Source organism: Mizuhopecten yessoensis, unplaced genomic scaffold (assembly GCF_002113885.1).
Source record: "Mizuhopecten yessoensis strain PY_sf001 unplaced genomic scaffold, ASM211388v2 scaffold10621, whole genome shotgun sequence".
NCBI lineage: Eukaryota > Metazoa > Mollusca > Bivalvia > Pectinida > Pectinidae > Mizuhopecten > Mizuhopecten yessoensis.
Window position 1 is genome coordinate 1411322 of NW_018408638.1, and position 23866 is coordinate 1435187.

At 36.6% G+C, this 23866-nt stretch overlaps 2 protein-coding genes across 3 annotated transcripts in view; one reads left to right on the top strand and one right to left on the bottom strand.

The window, feature by feature from the left end:
• The window catches only part of LOC110461438 (E3 ubiquitin-protein ligase TRIM9-like), a 75009-nt gene extending 54968 nt beyond the window's left edge, over positions 1-20041 (bottom strand). For both annotated transcript variants that reach the window (XM_021514884.1, XM_021514883.1), the window contains exons 1-3: positions 19201-20041; positions 8031-8126; positions 3328-3561 (exon numbers count right to left, since the gene is read on the bottom strand). In XM_021514884.1, the coding sequence (XP_021370559.1) occupies positions 3328-3561; positions 8031-8126; positions 19201-20034 (1164 nt within the window). In that variant the 5' untranslated portion in view covers positions 20035-20041. The remainder of the gene's footprint in view (positions 1-3327; positions 3562-8030; positions 8127-19200) is intronic.
• A 116-nt stretch (positions 20042-20157) lies between these two features.
• LOC110461468 (L-2-hydroxyglutarate dehydrogenase, mitochondrial-like) overlaps positions 20158-23866 on the top strand; it is a 30718-nt gene continuing 27009 nt past the window's right edge. Inside the window, exons 1-2 of the mRNA XM_021514924.1 lie at positions 20158-20283; positions 22084-22211. Of these exons, the coding sequence (XP_021370599.1) occupies positions 20165-20283; positions 22084-22211 (247 nt within the window). The 5' untranslated portion in view covers positions 20158-20164. The remainder of the gene's footprint in view (positions 20284-22083; positions 22212-23866) is intronic.

Here is a 23866-nt window from a genome sequence, read left to right on the forward strand (position 1 = left end):
GAGCTGGCGTAGGGGGGCTGGTCAGTCAAACATAAATGCATATAGTACCTTAGAGTAGCACACACAATCTTACGCTATATCCCTCACACTAACATTATGGTAAGGGGAGCAAACATTGTGGTGTATTATCCTTAAACACACACAATCATATCTGACCAGGGTCCAGTTCCTCCCCTCGGACCTTGTATAACGTTAACACACAATCATATCTGACCAGTGTCCAGTTCCTCCCCTCGGACCTAATGTATAACGTTAACACACAATCATATCTGACCAGTTTACAGTCCCTCCCCTTGGATCCTGTATAACCTATATCAGTTTAGATTGACCATAATCAAGGTTATGTGATCCACTACATAATTAAGGATATATCAAACATTTCCTATCACCCAACTAGATCCAGATATGTCAGTGGTCCTCAACATCCAGTATAGGTACATGTATGAGACCAGTGTAGGAATGTTATCATAAACGATCTAGGAAGGTGTCAAAGTCATTCTATAGAGATTTACACAAAGATGAGGAAATGGCCCATTGAGGGACCTTGTACACACTACCTGTACCAGTCAATCCCCACTGTACACAGTCCCCAGCCAACACTAGCCTGACCTTGTATGACGCCACTGAAGGTGACCACCGGGCATTTGAACAAGAATAGAATAAAGGTCTTTCAGCAAGCATTTTCAAAAGGTCACAAAAGGTCAACACTTTTTTTCAAAGTTAAATCTGTAACAAACAAAATTAGGAATCATTGCATCTGTAGACTAAAGCTGCTTTAATCACAACAATGAAAGGATTGAAATTCTGAGCCACGTCAGTTTTAGATTTGCTATCATTTGATTGGAAGCTAATGACTTCCTTTACTTTCATTTATTTCCGGTGGTGATGATAACAGAATGAGCAGTACACTGACAGCCAGCTCCTCTTACATCAACAAACCATTACTCTTAGTTAAACCTTAGATAATCCCAGCAGCAAATGTAGCCAGCTAATCTAAATCTGTCCTCGGGCTAATGCTCCTGTTTAGATATAGCTTCCATCAGCTAACCTTGAAGACTTCCAGTCTGCCTTTTAAACACCATTTAAACCATTATCCATCTGTGTTTCACTCATTTTCTAATTCTTGTAAAATTTAAAGCAGAAGTGAAAATGATGTGGGTGAGAGTGCACTATCTACAGATCTGACATTTATACGGCAAATGCATTATTCATTTGTAAAACAAATGTTAAAAACAACCATTAAAACGTGCACAAACTTTAATGTACGAAATGTTCAGATTTAGTTGAGATTAGATTTTCCACTATTATGGTTCTAACAGTTTTACAAAAATTCGTCTGGCAGCAGGGATTTCACACTTCACCAAATGTCCAACCTTATAGCAACAATGCTGATCCCACCAAATGTCCAACCTTATAGCAACAATGCTGATCCCACCAATGTCCAACCTTATAGCAACAATGCTGATCCTACCAAATGTCCAACCTTATAGCAACAATGCTGATCCCACCAAATGTCCAACCTTATAGCAACAATGCTGATCCTACAAAATAGAATCCCTGCTGATATACACACTTTAAATATTACAGATATTCAGCTATAAACCCTTTGAAGACAAATTTCAATATCCGCATCAAACAAACAAAAATTGATTTATATCAGACAATCTGTGTATATCTATATGTGTCTGTGTGTAAGGGGACTCCATGCTACCTCGATGTGTAATACCTGCTACACAGCCCTGTAGCATTTTACTTTAGTTTTATGGATTTAACAATCATTTCATGCATTTAAAGAACTTAACAATCCTATTTCAATGCAAATGATTTTAACATATTATGTACCTGTAAGATTGAGATTATGTTTCAGAGATACGGTGGATATGTCGGAGTAACCACTACAGAAGACGGGAAGACCACATACCTGTAGGAATGAGGTAATGTTTCAGAGATAAGGTAGATATCTCGGGAGTAACCACTACAGAAGAGGGAAGACCACGTACCTGTAGGAATGAGGTAATGTTTCAGAGATACGGTGGATATGCCGGAGTAACCACTACAGAAGAGGGAAGACAACGTACCTGTAGGAATGAGGTAATGTTTCAGAGATACGGTGGATATGCCAGAGTAACCACTACAGAAGAGGGAAGACAACGTACCTGTAGGAATGAGGTAATGTTTCAGAGATACGGTGGATATGTCAGAGTGACCACTATAGAAGAGAGATGACCATGTACCTGTAGGAATGAGGTAATGTTTCAGAGATACGGTGGATATGTCAGAGTAACCACTACAGAAGAGAGATGACCACATACCTGTAGGAATGAGGAAATGTTTCAGAGATACGGTGGATATGCCAGAGTAACCACTACAGAAGAGGGAAGACAACGTACCTGTAGGAATGAGGTAATGTTTCAGAGATATGGTGGATATGTCAGAGTAACCACTATAGAAGAGAGATGACCATGTACCTGTAGGAATGAGGTAATGTTTCAGAGATACGGTGGATATGTCGAAGTAACCACTACAGAAGAGAGATGACCACATACCTGTAGGAATGAGGTAATGTTTCAGAGATATGGTAGATATGTCGCAGTAACCACTACAGAAGAGAGATGACCACGTACCTGTAGGAATGAGGTAATGTTTCAGAAATACGGTGGATATGTCAGAGTGACCACTACAGAAGAGAAATGACCACATACCTGTAGGAATGAGGTAATGTATTAGAGATACGGTGGATATGTCGGAGTAACCACTACAGAAGAGAGATGACCACATACTTGTAGGAATGAGGTAATTTTTCAGAGATACGGTAGATATGTCGGAGTAACCACTACAGAAGAGAGATGACCACATACCTGTAGGAATGAGGTAATGTTTCAGAGATACGGTAGATATGTCGGAGTAACCACTACAGAAGAGAATTTAACCACATACCTGTAGGAATGAGGTAATGTTTCAGAGATACGGTGGATATGTCAGAGTGACCACTACAGAAGAGAAATGACCACATACCTGTAGGAATGAGGTAATGTATTAGAGATACGGTGGATATGTCGGAGTAACCACTACAGAAGAGAGATGACCACATACCTGTAGGAATGAGGTAATGTTTCAGAGATACGGAGGATATGTCGGATTAACCACTACAGAAGAGAGAAGACAACGTACCTGTAGGAATGAGGTAATGTTTCAGAGATAAAGTGGATATGTCGGAGTAACCACTACAGAAGAGAGATGACCACATACCTGTAGGAATGAGGTAATGTTTCAGAGATACGGTGGATATGTCGGATTAACCACTACAGAAGAGAGATGACCACGTACCTGAAGGAATGAGGCGGCATCGCTCTCCTTGAGGACCTCTATACAGAAATGCAGTAGTCCAGTTGTGCGCTGTAGCAGGCTGGTACAGTGAGACACTTGGTCCTTGAGTACGCGGGTCTTCAGATCCTTCTCCTGGGCCACACTTTCGATGAGCTCCTGCTTGCGGTGCTTTATGGCCTCGATCAGAGCGTCACACTGTGCCACCACTACAGCCTCGAAGTCCACTGAGTTACCCTGTAAATGGAAACACAGATTTTCTTTTATCTTGGTACTTTTTCTTCTAAAATATTAACAAAATTGATCAAAATGGGACTAAAGATATACTTAGCAAGGGTTGAACAACATACATATACAATAATTGAAGATGAAACTGGTGAAAGGAGATGAAGTGATGGTGTTCTGCAGCCTGTATAGTCGTTATCAAGGCCCTCGGATTAAGATAGTTTGTCCTGTGTTAAATATCACATCAGGATTAATAGTTATACAAAGACACATGCATGTACAGATAACAGCAAAGACTCTCTTTATAATCATAACTGTTTCCTGTGAATCTCCCCTGGGAGTTTTCTTAACAAAAACAGGAATTATTTCTTAATTAAAATGTATGGTATGGAACTCTTACGATATCTTTATTATATTGCATAATGAATTTAAATGATTTCCACAAAATTCATGATTTAATGGAATGAGGCTATAAAAAGTCTGAGTAGTCTCTCAACTTGTGGCTGTTGAATACATCATTAGGTAGATATAGACTCAACAGTCAGTAGTATATTGTCATGTAGTACACATTCTCCAATGTCTTAATCAACATTTAACCAAAGTTGAGAAATAATTTGTGAATACATGTTACTAAAATACTGCATAATCAGTGTGCTTACAATCTACAATAAAATTAAAGGGTTGAGGCCTCAACAAAGAGAGTTCACTATTACATACCCAGAACTATAAACCAGGTAAAAAACCACAAGGAGTCACAGAATAATGAACCCTGCAATGGTATCCCATATCATTGTTTCCCTGGGAATTAATAAAGTTTTAGACCTTCATTTTCTTGATCAGTCAATGATTGACCCTAACAGACACGTGAGTTTCGGGTTGGGACAGCCAGGACTAGTTATTAATGTGTCACGCACCTGTACGCACCAACATCCTAATATAAACCTTTATCAGTCCATGGTAAAGGAACGGGACGGGCGCATCACCATCCCACAATACCTACCTGTATGTGTACTTAACATCAGTCAGGTGTTTGATACACATGTAGTACACCAATTCTTTTTTGACGTGCTCTGAACATTTATTTGCAGTTTTTGTAAACATCATGTGATCATCATTATCAGACTTTAGAGACTGTCCCAGATATCTGTGATCATCACTACCAGACTTTAGAGACTGTCCCAGATATCTGTAATCATCACTACCAGACTTTAGAGACTGTCCCAGATTTCTGTAATCATCACTACCAGACTTTAGAGACTGTCCCACATATCTGTGATCATCATTACCAGAGTTAAGAGGCTGTATGCAACAGATCTCTGTGATCATTATTATGAGACTTTAGAGACTGCCACAGATATCTGTGATCATCACTACCAGACTTTAGAGACTGCCACAGATATATGTGATCATCACTACCAAACTTCAGAGACTGCAACGGATTTTTGTGATGATCATAACCAGACTTTAGAAACTGCCACAGATCTTTGTGATCCTCATAACCAGACTTTTGAGACTGCCACAGATATCTGTGATCATCACCAATAGACTTTAGAGACTGCCACATATCTTTATGATCATCACTACCAGACTTTATAGACTGCCACAGATATATGTGATCAGCACTACCAAACTTTAGAGACTGCCACAGATATATGTGATAATCACTACCAAACTTTAGAGACTGCCACAGATCTTTGTGATCCTCATAACCAGACTTTTGAGACTGCAACAGATATCTGTGATCATCACTACCAGACTTTATAGACTGCCACAGATATCTGTGATCATCACCACTAGACTTTAGAGACTGCCACATATCTTTATGATCATCACTACCAGACTTTGTAGACTGCCACAGATATATGTGATCATCACTACCAAACTTTAGAGACTGCCACAGATATCTGTGATCATCACTACCAGACTTTGTAGACTGCCACAGATATATGTGATCATCACTACCAGACTTTAGAGACTGACACAGCTATCTGAGATCATCATTACCAGACTTTATAGACTGCCACAGATATATGTGATCATCACTACCAGACTTTAGAGACTGCCATAGATATCTGTGATCATCACTACCAGACTTTATAGACTGCCACAGATATCTGTGATCATCATTATCAGACTTTAGAGACTGCCACAGATATATGTGATCATCACTACCAGACTTTATAGACTGCCACAGATATCTGTGCACAGATCTATGGGATCATTAATTCCTATTTTCCAAATTTTAATAAATGTTTTAGTGAGCTTTTCATTATCCTATACTGAATACCTTGCAATTATTCCCTTATATCATCGATTTTTATGTAAAATTATTAAAAACCATCCTGTTGGTTTATAAATAATGTATAAATTTTATGTGCATTATAAATGTTACTTATAATTTTGCAAAAGCCTTAGGAATTATGGAATTTATGAACTGTGGAGTTTTGTTTTCCGTGACTATTTCTAATAAACATATTTTTACGGGTCTATTGACAAAGGGATAATAATCCGTGCTTGCCAATACTTCTGACATGCCACAGTTACTTGTTATCCTTGATAACCTATAGCGGCTATTGATTCTCATGGCATGACCAGGAATCATTATTCAGGTAATGTCTTGTCTTTTTTACTTAATGAACAATCAAGAAGAAGCCATTAACTGGTCTTACAGGGAAGCTTGTCATTAATCTTCAATGTTGTCCGTTATAATTACAGGGTGACCGCTCTCTGATACCCGTACACCTGGCAATGTACCCAACAATAGCCACAACTAAAGGTGACCAGCTCAGATGATCAGTTCTGTACACATCTGGACAGGCTCACATAGTACAGCACATGCATGTATCGTATACATCAGCTGTCATATGTATACTTCGATTCAGTACAAGATCTGTGGCAAACATGTGACTGACACATCATGATCACTTTGATCAGTCTCCTCTAGACACCTTAACCCGGCCCTTTCGCGTATCAGGTTCAACCACTTTGTTTTTAAATGTAACATTTTCGGGTATAAATCCTGTCAGACCTGCATATGTTTATGCAGGCCTTGTAAGGCTTTGTCAAGGCTCGCCTGAAAGCAGAATCAGATTACTGGGTCCGACCTTTATTCATAAGCGAACAACTCTGGTCCATCCGGTTGAACTGTTTCAACAGGATTGCGATAACGAATGTGGCCCTTTGTTGTGTTCACTCATTCTAGTAGCATGTACATGTAGCTACATGCTGAATGTGTTTGCAAGCCCTTTATTTCTAATAAACATTTAGCTGAAAGCTTAATTCACACTGGACCAAATACCCTGTCCTTTTAGCTGAATCATTTATTTACTGATAAACACTAGTCAATATATAAAAAAGTAATAGAATGATCACTGTTAGACAGCTGTAAACCTGTATTTTAATGTCATTTCCTGTCTATTAAACTGCAAAACTTGACCTACAAATTCACCTCCTGTCCGCCTTTCATGTCATCAATGAATGTTTTATTATAAATACCGCTCGTGAACTTGAATTGAAATTTTCTAATATTTATATGTATCGAAGAATTAACATGACAATGCCACATGTACAATAGAGCCAGAGGACCAGGGACCTATTCAACGGCTTTCTTCATTGATCACCAGTCAGTCAATCCAACTGGTGACAAAGGAATACCAGCCAATTTCACCTGTTGTGCAGTATTATTCATGAAAACATTTATTTAATTTACTTAGATTTGATTGTGTGCTGCCAGCAAATCAAATATTTCTTTATCAATCCCCTGTAGGTCATTTCCTGTTTCTTATCAATTTTGTAATTTTGTGAAGAAAAATAAAGATGAGAAATATATTTCAATAAAGAATTGGTTTAACACATTGTGTCAAAAAATTCTATTTTTAATTCAAACCTCTGGAGCAGTATAGACCAGTATAAAGTGTCACAGGCCCAACGAGTCACGCTAGGTCTAAAACACTTTCACACAAAGAGTCTCCATGACAAAGACTCTGTGGGACTCTGATTGTACTGGGTGACAGGGTTTGACTGTAACAGGAAACCTGTCACCATTCTTCAGTCCACTGATTTGTCCACCCGACATTAACTTTATATGGCAATTTTACATGAAGATCAGTTGCAGGGTCAATAGTGATTTTGTCGATATACTTTTAACTTCAGTTAAATATGGAAAATATATGTACTGTGTATATATATATATATCTCCCTGATGCTACGGCAACTTTCTAAAACCTGCATGTTTTACCTTTGATCATTGTAATGCAACTTTCAGGGTATCATATATATTCTGATGAAATTTAATTATGGTAACAAAAAATGGACGACCATCAGAATGAAATTGATCCTTTCTTTTAATTCATTTTCGTGTAAACTTTTGGCAAATATTTTGATACTTCATGCCAATCAGAAGTATGCAAAATATTTTTCTTTTTACTTGCAGTTGATTTACATATATACATATACTTTCACACGTAATATGCACAACTTACATGGACTTTTTCTGACATCCCCCGGATACTCTGTATGAACTCTGTTCCAACTTTGGCTCGTTCTGACAGTGCTTGTAATGTTTGTGATAATTCCGTCTGAAAGTAAAAATATCAAAGATTGAAGAAGTTATCAGAGCAGCTGTATATATATATATATATCTAGATAAAAGGGACATATTTGAAATGTGTTATGTGTCCGGTAGTACACAGCTACCTTGATGATTATACCAACATACCCATTATTGTGTTGGTTGCTGGAAGAATTCTGGATTTTTTTTATCTGAAACTGTCACTCAAAAAGACAACACTTTATGAATAAAACATCTAGAAAAAGATTGTTTCAGAGCTATACTTAGAGTTTGCTTCCATTTTGTGGTTTAACTAAAAACAAATTATTCAAATTATTAAGAAATATCAGCAGTTATATTGGTTCTTTATGCTACTCACAACTGTAAAATATAACTATCAAGGTAGCTGTATACTACCGACCACATCTATTCTATTCATGACAAGTGTCTATTTCTATCATTTTTAGTCAGCCTTTCTGTCAAAATAGTTCGTTATTAATCTCCTCCTGCAGAATCTTCATTGAGATGAGATTTTAAAACAGCTCAAAATTTGATTATGTTATGATTATGAAGGAGGTAGTTGTTCTGTAAAATGATTGCATCTATAATCAAATTGAAGAAAGCAATTAATTCAATTATCATCTTAATGGACAAATCCATTATTTTGCCGAAACTTGATTTGTGTTTTACCTTAATTAAACAGCTACATTTTTTACAGGTCAACCAAGTTTAGTTTTTCTACCATCAGATAATCCTTCAGACCAAACAGGAAGAACTATAGGGCATACTTATCTATCTTACATAAAAACATCTCAATATACATTTATCCAGAAATCTGTGTTTTTTCCTTCCGTGTACACAATCAATTACCATGACAACTGTCAATAACTCCTACCGAGTATCTTGTATCCTAAAACATGCATTATGACAGACACTTGTGCAGATCAGAGATCACCTCACATAAAATAAATAACTTCTTGTTCATAATCAAGTTTTACATCATGAATTGTTCCGATTACAGACATAGATAAAAGATGGCTGCCAACACAACACATTACGGGCAGACAGGGCCACTCAGGATATAAAATGTACATGAATCATTTAACCACGTTCCGTTACAGAGCTGGGTAATACCCTATATCATGGGAATTGATATCTTTCTCAGTGTTCAATAACTTTGTATAATGGTATACCATTTTGTTAAGAATGTATCCCTGTGTTGATACAAAAATACGATAACTATCCTACCGAGATTGGTCATATCTGATCAAGGTCAAGGGTCAGATCTGATCAAGATTGCTATGTAGATATCTGAGATGAAGACTTCATCACATGCAACACTGTTAAAGCATCCATTCAAATTCAACACTAGCTTTTCAATAATGTTTTGACAGAAAGACATATCAAAGCCATTTAAGATCATTTTGGGGTTCATTTCTTCATTTGACTTATACAGTACTGATGAAATGTTTGTTGTTGATTATTTTTACATAGGTAAACAAGGCTTTAGATACAGATGGACTATGATTGTACCATGTTTTTGGTTTGTACATCTTAAATGGTGATGGGCTAGGCTACACCTTTCCAAGAACAACAACGATATCATGTGTTTGCACAACTTTTCTCTCAACATTTCAATCATTACCTGTACACGTCACGTAAGCACAAAGCTATTGAGAAAGTTATGAGTAATTACCTCCTGATGACTGATCTGAACATGGTTTTTTTACAGCTAAATTGTAAAAAGTATCTTATTTTTTTGTTATAATTATTAATATAATTAATTAATCTGTTTGTATGTTTAAAGCAATGCCATAGGTACACACGTATTCCAGACTTACATATATATAAATAATATAATGATAATAACCACATTTATGAAAACTCCTTTTTGTCATTTATCTTTTTTGGTGATATTTTCAGTTATAATAATGTATTTGTCATTTTACATGCCATTTTCAGGCTCAACATGTACAGCAACAATCTCTTCTGTAATTTTGTAAACATAATAATTCATAATACATGTACATCAACTCCTTCTTCCTTCTGTAAAATGAATCTAATGATCTATAAATGTCAAAAATAACATGATAAATTGTTTCAGTCTTAAGGAAAAAAATATCTATTTACATTGACAAATGTGTCAACTGTAATGCATGGCAGGCAATTAGGAGTGTCAGTTCAGTCTGGCACTGGGATGTTTTACTGGTCAGACCAGGAAGTGAGAACAGATCCTCCTCTACCGCTAGGTGTGTACAGGTAGCCCAGTGACCATTACTCTGTGGTCAAGTAGCACCAGGTATTTGGTATGTTGTGGAGGAATTCAACCAATCAGGACCCTGATTAAAACAAAGTGGAATGTAGATGAGAGATGGGTATAATAGATGCCAAGTACAAGTCAAGTCTGGCGCCAGTTTAGTGTCAGAGGAGTTAACAAATCTATCTCTCTGACAGATCAATCACCTGGTTATCACCGAAGTGGTCAGTAACAACACTGGGAGCTGTACATGTACCTCACACGGACAAGCTTTATAGGGAAACATGCAGGGAGGATAGCACCACAATGTGGGCCCCCTGTTTCTGGGAGGTTAGGGGCCACACTGCTAGCTCCATGGGGTCACTGTCACCGTGTAATGTGTGGTACACATGCACATAGCTATAGGGGTAGCATGCACTACCTCAAGTGACAGAGGGGTCATTTCTAAATCTCCCAGTTGGGAATGTATGGGTGTAGCTAAGGGGATAAGGGTCATTTTCTGTGTGATTAATTTGGCATGTTGAGACATTTAATATTGACTGGGATAACAGAAAGAGGGAGAGATAACATGTCTAAAACTAAACTGCTATTATAAACAGGACAGTGAAAATATACAGCTGGGGTATGTGTTTTGAAACTTCACACATGTACCATGGAGAAGAAATGATGCAGCTGGGCCTGATGGAATTGGATCTCAGTGTACCATATATATTTTACAGATTTTTACCACAGATCAATAATACTTTACAGTACACAAAATGAGAGATAAAAATCTATCATGGATTGTTATCTCTAAGTTTGTTATCTCTCAGAAGTTATGCTTACATAGTATGTGAGCATAACTTCTGATTACCTATCTGATATGGTGAGCCTGAAATCTGTCATCACAGAATATGTTATAGCTACATGTATATTAAGTCTTCTTTAGAGAATGGAATGACGAGTAGGCTGGACATGTACGGGTAGGCTGGACATGTACGGGTAAGCTTGACATGTATGAGTAGGCTGGACATGTCCGAGTAGGCTGGACATGTCCGAGTAGGCTGGACATGTACGGGTAGGCTGGACATGTACGAGTAGGCTGGACATGTACAAGTAGGCTGGACATGTATGGGTAAGCTCGACATGTACGAGTAGGCTGGACATGACCGAGTAGGCTGGACATGTACGAGTAGGCTGGACATGTACGAGTAGGCTGGACATGTACGGTTGGGATCAGTATACCTGCAGTGTTGAATGACCAGTTTCACCAGTCAATCAGTGTTTACATTAATGCTATCAAAAAACTGATAACATCAACAAATATGCATGTGGAAAGGGCATTGCGATGCACAGAAATCCAAGCCCTACAAGCTGGACCAGGAGTAATGAAATTCACAGTTGTGATAAAATATCACCAGAAATGTCCACCCATATCCCCGAATTTGCTTCTTGCGGTTTTTTGGTTTATTATATATGATTAGAATGTTTTGGAAATTAAAGCCCATTTTCCAAATTCTGGATTTTGCAGGCCACAAGAAGTCAAGTGTCCTAATTTCCATAACATATAAAACTGTCATTTCTTAACATAAATCTTTTTATGTATTTCTGCCATGCTTGAATTATATTCATTTTCTTCTGAAATTAAAAACAACATACTAAATAGTATTTTTTTAAATAAACAAAAGTAAAATTAACTCTGTTACTAAGGGATCGAATGGCAAACATTCAGTTGATAGTATTCACTATTTTGATACAGTACCTCATGATCAGAGGACTTTTAATTTGCATCATTAAGAAAACAATGTTCACTCATAAAACAATCTGGGATATTTTGGTTTGAAGAAGATTGTTGAGCTATGCTACTTTTAAAGGGACATCACGTGAAAAGGCGTTTTTTTTTAATGAATGTATGTATTGTATGCACTTCCACTTATGTTGCCTCGCTATCCCCATATTCATAGTCCGTTCCAAATGTCCAGTTTGACCACTTGAATTGTTCGGGAAAGCCCTGCTAAAAATAACGCCGATAATGTCACATGACTAGGCAGTAAACACAAGTGGTGCGAGCGAGATGAAACGGTTTCCAAAGGGGCCCCCAGAGAGGGGCCGTCAGGCAACTGCAACTTCTTACCGCACTATGAAACCAAGTTATATGATTTCTAAGTNGATTTAATCATTTTTATGAATCTATTTCAGCCAAATCCGATCGTTATTTTCCATAAGGAGTCTCACTTGATATGTTTATGTAGTATTTGAAAAAAAGACAAAAAATAAAGTTACTTCACCGTGATGCCCCTTTAAGCCAATATTTTCCCCAGGACCCCCTTGCTCCAGATCAACAGAGTGATCGAGTCAGGATCTTGTTTCCCAGTCATCAAACTACCATCACAAGACAGTAAATTCCAATGAAGCAATCATTTCCTACTGAATAAACTATACATCAAGTGTTATTTCCTTATCTAAACAAAAATAATTAAAACTTGTTCCCTTCCAATGCAAGGAATGAAAGGATGACCTGGGAATATAATGAAATTCATAATTTGATAATTTAAAGCACATTAATTCAGACCTTTCCATCCATGAAAAGTATTTGATTCTAGGAGCTCTTGGTCTGAAGAAGAAGTTTTTTGTAATTTTAGCCAATTTTACCACTTTACGTTCTACCACTCAGGCATCTGGTGGGTGCACGTGGGAACCACATCATAATTCATATATTTTTTTTATCTGTCTAGGAATGTGGAAGCTTCCTGCAGAATTTATTTGCTATTTGTGCAGCCATTTTAAAGAAAAAGTCTAAAATTTGAATTGTTTACAGACAATTGCAACATGACAGGGTGTATATTATATGCATGTATGTAGGCACTTGCTACGACAGAAAAAAAGCAAGAATCAGGTGCCTTTAAGACCGCCAGATCCGGCCCATATCCATTGGCAATATAAACAAGGGCTACACAAAATGACCTTAAATCTATCACGTGAAGGTTTGTAAAGTCTGACTACAGAGTAAAGACAAATCTGTTTGCATACCTGATATGCAGCACAGACATTGTCACATTTATTGTGATGTATGGTTTACTAAACCTGCACAGTAGTGTATCACTTGACTGTGGTTACCGCCAGCTTTGGTACAGGTTTACTGACTGGTGGTGGCTATAGTACACAGTTGTCCAAGGTTCTTTGTGTGTCCGCTATGTCAATCGACAAATGATGGGATCTTATAACACTACTATAATAAGCCAAATGACCAAACCTTTATATACATTTCCCAGATGGTACATGCGTAACAGGCCCTTTATTGTAAAATCTAACCAGTAAATATTGATACACAAGTTAAAAATATTATCTTAACATGTTCAATCACCTAATTTGATCCCTCAATTGCTGCATACAAACCTGTACCAGGACGACACAACGAGTTTCAGTAATTATTACGCAATCCTATCTGAGGGTATACATCGCTATATAACAGCTAATCCTATTACAAGGCCCATGGTGTGTGATGAAAAGACAGGTTTAAATATTGATCTGTTATATGAAATGTAAGTGTTCATGGGTATTATACTATTTCACTTTCTATTATGCTATGTTATTATCATTTATGCAAGGAATTATTTTTGTACTATAAATATTTACATACAACACCATGGCCGCAAGTTTTATTGGGAAATGACTACCAGATCCTCTTCAACAAACAACTAAATTTGAATTAAAGAACACGGGTACCTATGTGATATGACAATAATTTATACTCCTATTAATAGAAGTTTTAAATACATTTTAATATAGACCTGTACAAAACCATTAAATGTCTGTACAAAACCATTAAACATCAACAATAATCTTGTTAACAGTACACAACAAGTTTTGGCATGTTTGATAACTTGTAGGTGGGATATGTTTGATAACTTGTAGGTGGAATATGTTTTATATAGATTGAAAATTAATAACACAATTCATAGATCCCACACAAAAATGTCAAACATTCCTGGAGGTGTGTGGAATGCTGTGATACAATCTTCAAATTGTTTCAATACTTAATTTAACGAGACTTACACATGTATAATGTGTAACTCCCACTGAGCTACTAATTATATCTACATGTTTAGTTCCCTCGACATCTGATAACACATTTAATTATATCGCTATATCCCCCTGTTATGGTAAAAGGCACATTAATCCAGATCATTATCTACTTTATGTAGTTTAACACTGTGGTCTTAGTTCCAGGTGTCGCATAAAACATTACTCAAACATTAAATGCTAATACAGTACAGATTTCATTTTATGATGTAATTAGCATAACTAAATCAAAAGCAACATGTCAAACATTAAAAACATTATATACAGCACAAAGACAGCATTTGCATGCTAGAGTAGACCCCATTATGTACAGGTTTATATATGTTTTTGTCATGATGAACTAATCAAGCGTTTATTGGATAATCACAATACAGCTTGTGTGACTAAGGTTTCCATTATGGACGCCTGAAAAGGTTTTGTCTGGTGAAGTCTTGGGTCTTAATAGAAGGCGTCAGTGCCTGCCAAGCGTTTGGTGACAGAGTGTGGAGGGGGGCTTTAAACAAGAGGTTGTATTTAATGACTACCCCTCACCTGGCCCAAATAGCCAGTTTGTTTGTTGACATGTTGAATGCGGATCTAGTGCTCCAGCCCCTGGCGCCAGGCTAGTTGTGGCTGGTAACCTCCGGGTGTGTGCGTACCCTGCACCTGACTCATCCATTGATCCCTATATAATATCAACCTACATGTGTGTCAATACAGACAACTTTAAATCTCAGTAAAGAAATATAGCTGTTCAAACTTGGTACTACTATTCTTAATTCTGCCCTAAACTCAAAATCTTTCACAATAAAGTAACTTTATTTTTTGGGGGTACTGATATTATCTTGGTGGTTCGAGTGTGGGTAGCCGTTAACCTTTGTAACCTCCAAGCCTAATTATAACTGCTGCACCAGTGCGTACAGTACAGGTAAGTGATTACTTTGTGGACAGATGTTGACCTCTGTAACCTTCCTGATAGCATAAAATGAAACATTCCTGTTTCACTTCAATGTTTTTCATTACAGGTTTCGCCATATCAAACAAAGCATGTGTATTTTTTATCAAAGGTCACAGGTCGAGGAGTGTTCCCTAGGGGCTGAGATAGGGAGATAGACAGCAGGGATATAGCTGGCTAGGGTATATACCAGCCTACATTACTGATCAGTCGCTATACACATTGATTTATTGTTAACACAGAGCTAGTCAGCAATAAAGTTCACCTTTACAGTGACCCTGCACCAGAACGAAACACTCTATATATGCACATTCAAGGTTTGTCTTTCCCCGGATCTAAGTCCGTGATTTTAGTAAGAAAACACTTTCACAAGTTTCTTATGATTCTTTCATGAGTGCCAATTCAAATTTTAGTTGTTAGTCTAGTCTGCATATTTTGTTGTATATGTGTGACAAACAGCTTTAATCATATGTTAGAAAATCTACACCTAATATTGAAAATACCTTCAAAATTTATATAAACTATTTCATCATCAGTTGAAAAATAGTCATGTTATATATATAAACACCACAAGCTTGGATATACATACATAATGTATAGCGTTTCATGTACAATTGTAGCTTGTAGATGATGATACAGCTGACACTTTGAGGCTCCACTTTGTGATATTTAATTATCCAACTTTATTAGCTTACCCATCAGTTTTAAGCACCATCTATCCTTTTCAAGGTAATAAAAGAGTCTTCTATCCTTCACCATTATTCACGGACTAACTTTATGAAAGCCTCAAATATCGCTACTTTTTGAGTGTTTCCAAAGATTATGAAAACGTTATTTTCCCACTATGCTTATAAGCACCAGTTTTTTTTTATTGAATTAGTACACATATAGATATAATATATACATGTATGTACAGTGTTCATCAAAATGACAACATGCATATGCATGTAGTTACATATAATGGTTATATATATGATTAAGGGTACCCATTGGTAACGACCCCCTCCCCCCCCTCCCCCCNCTGGATGTTAATGCCTTATTATCACTCTGTGTGATATGAATACAAATACATGAATATTAATAACTTGATAAATGACACAGTCAGAAATATTAGTAGGCTAGCTAGCTCGATTATATTACAGCTTATTGACAAATACGCTTCAGCTTGGACTAACATGACACATGCATGTACATTTTATTCCATATTTAGTAATGATCGATGCTTTGTTTGATTTTGTTTTATTTCCTGTCAAAAATGTGGACGTCTCCTTTAGTTCCAAAAGTATTATAGCTGCTTTGATTGATAGATTGACTGATTGTGGTTATATATAAAGTGATGTAACCAGTTGATCACAGTGTCCACAGTGGACAGTTTGAAAGTGATATCTCATTGAAATGTCAAAACCAGGACCCATACTCATGAAACCATTCACATGCTCAAGAATGGATTCTGCACACAGTGCTCAAACCATTTTTTTGTTACTTGTTTAAATCATGTAAAATGATCAAAAAGTTAAATATAAACATTGAAAACAGTATTCAGATTTTAGTCTATTCACACATTTTTTCCAAATCATTGACAAAACGGGAACAAGAAATAAGGCTTGAGCACAAAAACCGTGCTTGAGCTTGACAACACTTTCATGAATGCCCAGGACATAGCACTGGCTGCATGTATATAACTGGGTATACATAGACCCTGGACACAAAACTACAGTAAGGTTGAGCGTTTTAGGGATCGCTATGGGAGTCTAAGTCAGTAACAATTTTGTTCATATTAAAATTAATTATAAAACTACAAACATCATAGTGTTTTACAATACATGGAATACTGTTTGCACACATCTATATACTGAAGATACAAAATTATTAAGAAGCATTTTAAAAGTTGATTTGTGTGAAAACTTGAACAAATTGAAAACTTGATAATAATCTTAACTTTGTATTCTGGGATTGGGACTTAACTTTGGCGCCATGTTACATCACTAGAAAAGCTACTGATGCTATTTCTGACACTCCACAATTACTACGTAATGGATTTTATGATAGATGGAAAAAGTCTGTATTTCATAAATTGAATGTACCCAATAAAAAATGTATGGGTGATTGAATGGTCCACAGAACATCCAGAAAAGAGCACACACTTTTGAATTGTTTGCCATCTTTCTACTTCTTTCTATTTGATGCATTATATAGATATAACTGGTTAATCACACACAGAACAGTTACTGCATGCAGACTTCAGTTTTACAACTATTTCTAGTCAACTTCAGTGGAATCTCACAGGTTACACACCACAATTTGTTTTGATATCAATTTTGAGCAATAGCTGATTTTTTTTGCTGTCTATAATGATCATTGATTGTGAAAAGGCAAACAGCATTTTACAGCAAACAAATTAAAGCTGGCCTTGTTCCTAATGAATTAATCCATATCTGCTGCTGTCGAACTCGGCTCGTACCAGGACGTACACCAGTGTAATCAATGGGGGACATTGTTCCTGTCTATATTTCTATATCAATACATTAATATTTCACACAATGTCTTGCCCAGTCAGTAGTACAACTCTAGTACCCCGATCAAGTGTAAAGTGGCGATGATATCGATGGAGAATTGAGAATGTTGGTGCATTTTTGTTTTATAGTTACCCACTGAATATTGCATCTGTACTATATATGTACCTTTTACAGGCAGTGTTTTATGCATGATAGTTATAATAGCAACAGAAAATTTACTCCTGAAAATGAATCACAGATGGGATAGCAATTTCTCCTTTTTTCAGTTTTTTTTTCATGTGATTTGGTATGAATGGCAGACAGGGGTTGACTGGAGGACTGGCGAGGGTGTAAATCCATTTGGATAAGTGTAGCCAGATCCTATCACAGGATGTAGAATTACATGAAGGCTGTAGTCTCAGCATCATGATACTGGAAGCTGCTGCAGCAGCAGCATTAAAGGGTAGGCTGTGCTATGAGAAGATCCTTTTTATTAACACGCAACAGAAGAAGTGTAATGAACTTTTCTTACTAATTATTTCTTGAACATATTAACCATATTATAGATATTATTAATTATGATTGCATGAACACCAATTTAAAGTTGAAAAAAATGTGTACATTGTATATGAATATTAGCTATTTTACTCATACCACCAGTTCTTTCGAAATACAAATATACACACACGCACACCCGTAAGAACTAAAAACATTAGTTTAAGTATACTCACAGACTTTGATAATACACAGGTAAAATTCAACTTTATGTCACCACATAACAATGTGGGTTTAGTCGAGGACACATACCTGTATACTTAGTTATTAAATATACTATTCAGGGAGTTTCGGACATGAAGAAAATATATTATCTACAAAACATAAAATTGTCAGTTTTACAGACAATAGTCTCCTATATAGTGTTGTCATGGAAATAAAAAATGCAGAACTTTATTTGAAAACCATCTAACATCAATCCAATGTTACTTCAAGTCTTCATAATGATACTCATTCACGTAATACGGATATCAAGAATGTGACGTGACAAAATCATGTAACTGACAACATAGTATTTGATTAGTTTAACCTACATTCTGATTCAGACTTGTCAAGCTGGGTCGCCCAGGTGTTAATGATGCATTTATACAGATTTACCTACATCAAGCTTATAGGTTATTGATAGCTTGCCAATGGTAGGTGTTTCCTTTGATTGAGTATTGAGAAGTCATGGTGTCCACCAACCCAATAGTAATCATTGGTGTTCACACCATCACAATAAAAGGTTAACTAGACTAGTAAGGTTGTGACATAATGATGACAGGTCCTTTATATCCGTTTCTCTTTGATGCATTCTTACCTTGTGAGATTTGGACATAGCCCCTAGGGCTTGAACCTCATGATTCACGTGACGGCCCTCTTGGTGACATACATAGCACACAGGAGTTTTACAAACTAAACAGTACATACTAAGATGCTCTTCCATATGTTCCCGACATTTTGCCTCTTTCCCTTTATTTTTGGCACGAATTATTGCTTTCCCTTGCACTGGGTCTACAAGGTTATGCTTTGCTAAAGATCCACGAGACGGGTGACATCTATTTTTGCAGTTTTCACAATAAAACACTTCACATTGTTCACACATGATAGAAGCTGCTTTGTTTTCTTGATCACATATTTCACATTTAATAAAAACATTGACTTTTTTATTATGATCACCACAATACTTATCAACAATAATTTCCAAAACTTTATTTTTGGGTAGAGAATGATGACCATTTTCATCCAAGAAAACGTTTTTCTTACAGACGGGACACTTAATTCCATAGACACTTCCCTGGACTGCCTGGAATATGTTTGATATGCTGGCTGTCCCGACATAGCTATTAGGCCTACTGTTACAGACAACTCCACTGTCGGTTTCACTAACAAGACTAACTTTGTCGATGTCGGGAAAGTCTTTCGTTTCCGTATCACCTATGACAGGTGTAGAAGGGTCCTCTAGTTGGGAAATAAAATTCTGTGACGGTTCCTGAATCTTTTCTGCACATCCTGAACACAGAGAATGGGAGCACGGAAGCACAAGAGGGTCACAGAAAAATCCCGAACACCGAGGACATTTTAATTCCTCCTCCATCCTGACACACCTGTCTTGTGTATGTTTTGAAGGAAGCGCTCTAGCTAGCATGCTCATTGAATATGCAAATTACACCGAACGAGAACTCGCGAGAGCCCTATTAGCGACGGGAAAGGTATACGCACTTTAAACAAGTCGTACTTATTGCGATCAAATACATGCGTCTACGTTGGTCAGGGTTCTATCAATGGCAGCTTCCACAAAGGTTCGTGTCCTAACGGACAGGACACTTTTTATGGGGAAAAGATGGAACCAACGATGTTTAAATAGTTTAGCTTGTGTGCATCAGAGGAGAAATATACAAAGGTGATCAATGAATATTTCTGTATTGTCAAAACACCCTGTCATCAGTAAATATATGCGGTCACAGTTTATGAACTCGTTATCAGTGATTATGTAATGTTCAACGCTCACGTAAGTCAAGGAACAATTCTGTCTATTGTCATTATATTGCCAAGCTTCATCTCGAGTGCCTGAGTGAACTTAATAACTAATAGTTGCAGTTTTTGATACCTTATTTGTGACTTAGACACGATCTGGTCGAAATACTACCCTTCCATAAGTAGTCATGGCAGTACTTTCATTTTACCTTAGATATATATAGATGTATCATGTATGATATACATCCATATACGAACTTTCAGTTACAAAATTAGTTTCATTTTATTGCTAACACGAACAAAACCTTTCATGGCAAATTTAAAAAACGCGTTCCATTAGTGAATTATTTTTAATATTAAAGATTTTTTTTATTAAGGTATCCAGAGTTATTCCCCTTACTCTAACCTTAGTGCAGCCAAATTAAACATTGTTGTTAATGCTGTTAGATGTCTGGGAATCGGCTGAGATGAGGTCAATTTATGTGCATTGCAATACAGAAATTATATTCTTCATCAGGTTCGGATGAGAGGGCCCAGGGCTTTCAACGATCTGTCCCCCCCTCCCCCCCCCCTTGCAAAAGAACTTGCAATTACAAATTAGTAAAGGGTTGTATTTATTGGTATCCAATATAACAAATTTGTTAAAAAACTTACTTTTGCAAATCATTTAAGGTATCCAGAGTTATTTCCCTTTATGTAACCCTAAAGGGTTCAAAATATTAAACAGAACAGGAATTTGTAATAAAGTGTTTTTTGTCTGAATCAGATAATTATATGACTGGTTCTAAAATGTTATGAAGTTTCACACATACAGTGTCTGGTTTACACTGAAGTTTAATGTACAGTATGTTTGCAAGTTATTTTAGAGCAAAAACTATTCAATGTAAATGTTTACAGAAATTACAATGAAAGCCTGCAGATCCCATATTTTTTACATATCATAAAAAAATTTGCATAGACAGCCAACTGAGGAAAATGAAAAGGCCAGTATGATTGATGAGAGGAAATGCTTTAATTAACTTTTGAAGCCTGAGAAGACAGGGACGGGGGGGGGGGGGGGTGGGGGGGGGGGGGGATCAGACAGGACTATTTATAATGGCTTTCTTTACGCCTTCTCAATGGACCCCTCTTTTTTCAATAAATCTATTTAAACTATTAATAGGACCTCATATAATTTGAAAAGGACCCATTTATGACGCATGCAGCTCCAATGCTTATATACTGATAAATATATATATCTTGTGAAGACCTTTTTTCGTTGAGGTACGTTTTCAAGCCTTGCAGGTGCCATTTTAAAGTAATTGATTGATGATGGCCACAGGGCTTGAAAAACATTATCAATGAACAACTGTATTTGATATATATATGGCAACAGTTTTGATTGAAATTTTAATATCTAATGCAAGGCATGTTAAGGTGTTACTAACAAATAAATGATCATTGACATCGAGTCATTCTTTCATTTACCCCTCAGTATTGGTCAGAATGGTTCGGCCATAAAATAAAACCAGCATTCATTATTATAGTAAAAATTAGAATAATTTCACAAATGTATCTGGTGCAATGTGAACAAAATTCCTACAAAATGAAAGGACAAATTATGCTAGTTTCTAAAGACATCAAAGCCTTATTTCATTGTATTCAGTGGAGTAAATGTTATTTTGTACCCACCTATTTTGTCCTGTAAGAGATAGTTGAATAACTATGATTACGTTTTCCTCTGCAGTGCCAGTCCCGACAGCTATGATGTTGTCGTGGTGGGCGGTGGAGTCGTGGGATTAGCTACAGCCAGAGAACTTATTCTGCGCCACCCAAATCTTTCATTTGCCGTTTTGGAAAAGGAAAAGGAACTTTGTAAGATGTAATACTACTAACAGTGTATCCTCTCATTCACCTAGCATCACAAGTTATGTTCTCTTGATTATCAATTTCATTCAAGGTCACAGAGGCCAATAAGTTAAAATCTTTAAACTACATATTCTATTAAGGTCCAGAAGGCCTAGGTTATTTGACCAGTAGGCATCTGGGAAAGAGGACTATAAAATATATTCCAATAAATGAACCTGTCCTTTATTCAAGGTTAAAGGGGCTGGTCGCGGAAAAAATGTCATATTTGCTAAAATGGCATAAACATGTTTAAAATACCTTCTTATGAAATATACCGATTCAAATTTTGCTGAAATTCACTCCATAGGAGTAAAAATTATAATTATATTAAAGAAATCCTAAATCGTCACCTGACAGTCTAAAACTCTCAATTGACCCAGATCAGTGATGTCATTTTACCGCACGCGCATCATCAACAAGGCCAAATGTAAACATTGAGGCGAAAGAAAAAGATGCATGTAAAAGTCATGACAGGCACGAGGTATCAATACCGTTATATATAACAACAACATATAGGTAGGAATACTACACTTGCATCATACATGACCTTTGAAAACAATTATTTACGTATAGTATTGCTATCTTGTCCGTTAGTTGAGTCTGACATGGCACATGACGGCGTGCTATTGTTGTTATCTTCACTGCCTCACTTTCGAAACAACCACGTGACATATATAAATAGATCTTTGCTAAATTTACGCGGGGCTTCCCCAATATTTCAGTGGTCAAAACTGGACATTGCAAGAAGAACTCGACCATCATATTGCCGTGGTATAACTTTTGGAAGGCCAGAGAACGCATTTAGGCCCATTTATTTTTTTATTTTTCCCCCGACCAGCCCCTTTAAAGGAGTCTGATATTTTAAAATCTTTCAATAAATTCTTTTTGAGTTCCAGAAGTCCCAGGTAATTGTATTTGACCTGTAGGTATCAAGGGTTATCAAAGTTGTTTAAATAAATAACATTGACCTTCATTCTTGTAATATGTAGACATATATGTAAACTTTAGCCTATCTAAGATGGTCCCTATATGACATGTAAACTATAGCTTATCTAAGGTGGTCCCTATATGACATGTAAACTATAGCCTATCTGAGGTGGTCCTTATACGACATGTAAACTTTAGCTTATCTAAGGTGGTCCCTATATGACATGTAAACTTTAGCTTATTTAAGGTGGTTCCTATATGACATGTAAACTTTAGCCTATCTAAGGTGGTTCCTATATGACATGTAAACTTTAGCCTATCTGAGATGGTTCCTATATGACATGTAAACTTTAGCCTATCTGAGATGGTCCTTATACGACATGTAAACTTTAGCCTATCTGAGGTGGTCCCTATATGACATGTAAACTTTAGCCTATCTGAGATGGTCCCTATATGACATGTTAACTAGAGCCTATCTGAGATGGTCCCTATATGACATGTAAACTTTATTTTATTTAAGGTGGTTCCTATATGACATGTAAACTTTAGCTTATTTAAGGTGGTTCCTATATGACATGTTAACTTTAGCCTATCTAAGGTATATAACATGTTAACTTTAGCCTATCTAATTATATGGATGTCCCTATATAACATGTAAACTATAGCCTATCTAAGGACAAGGTGGTCCCTATATA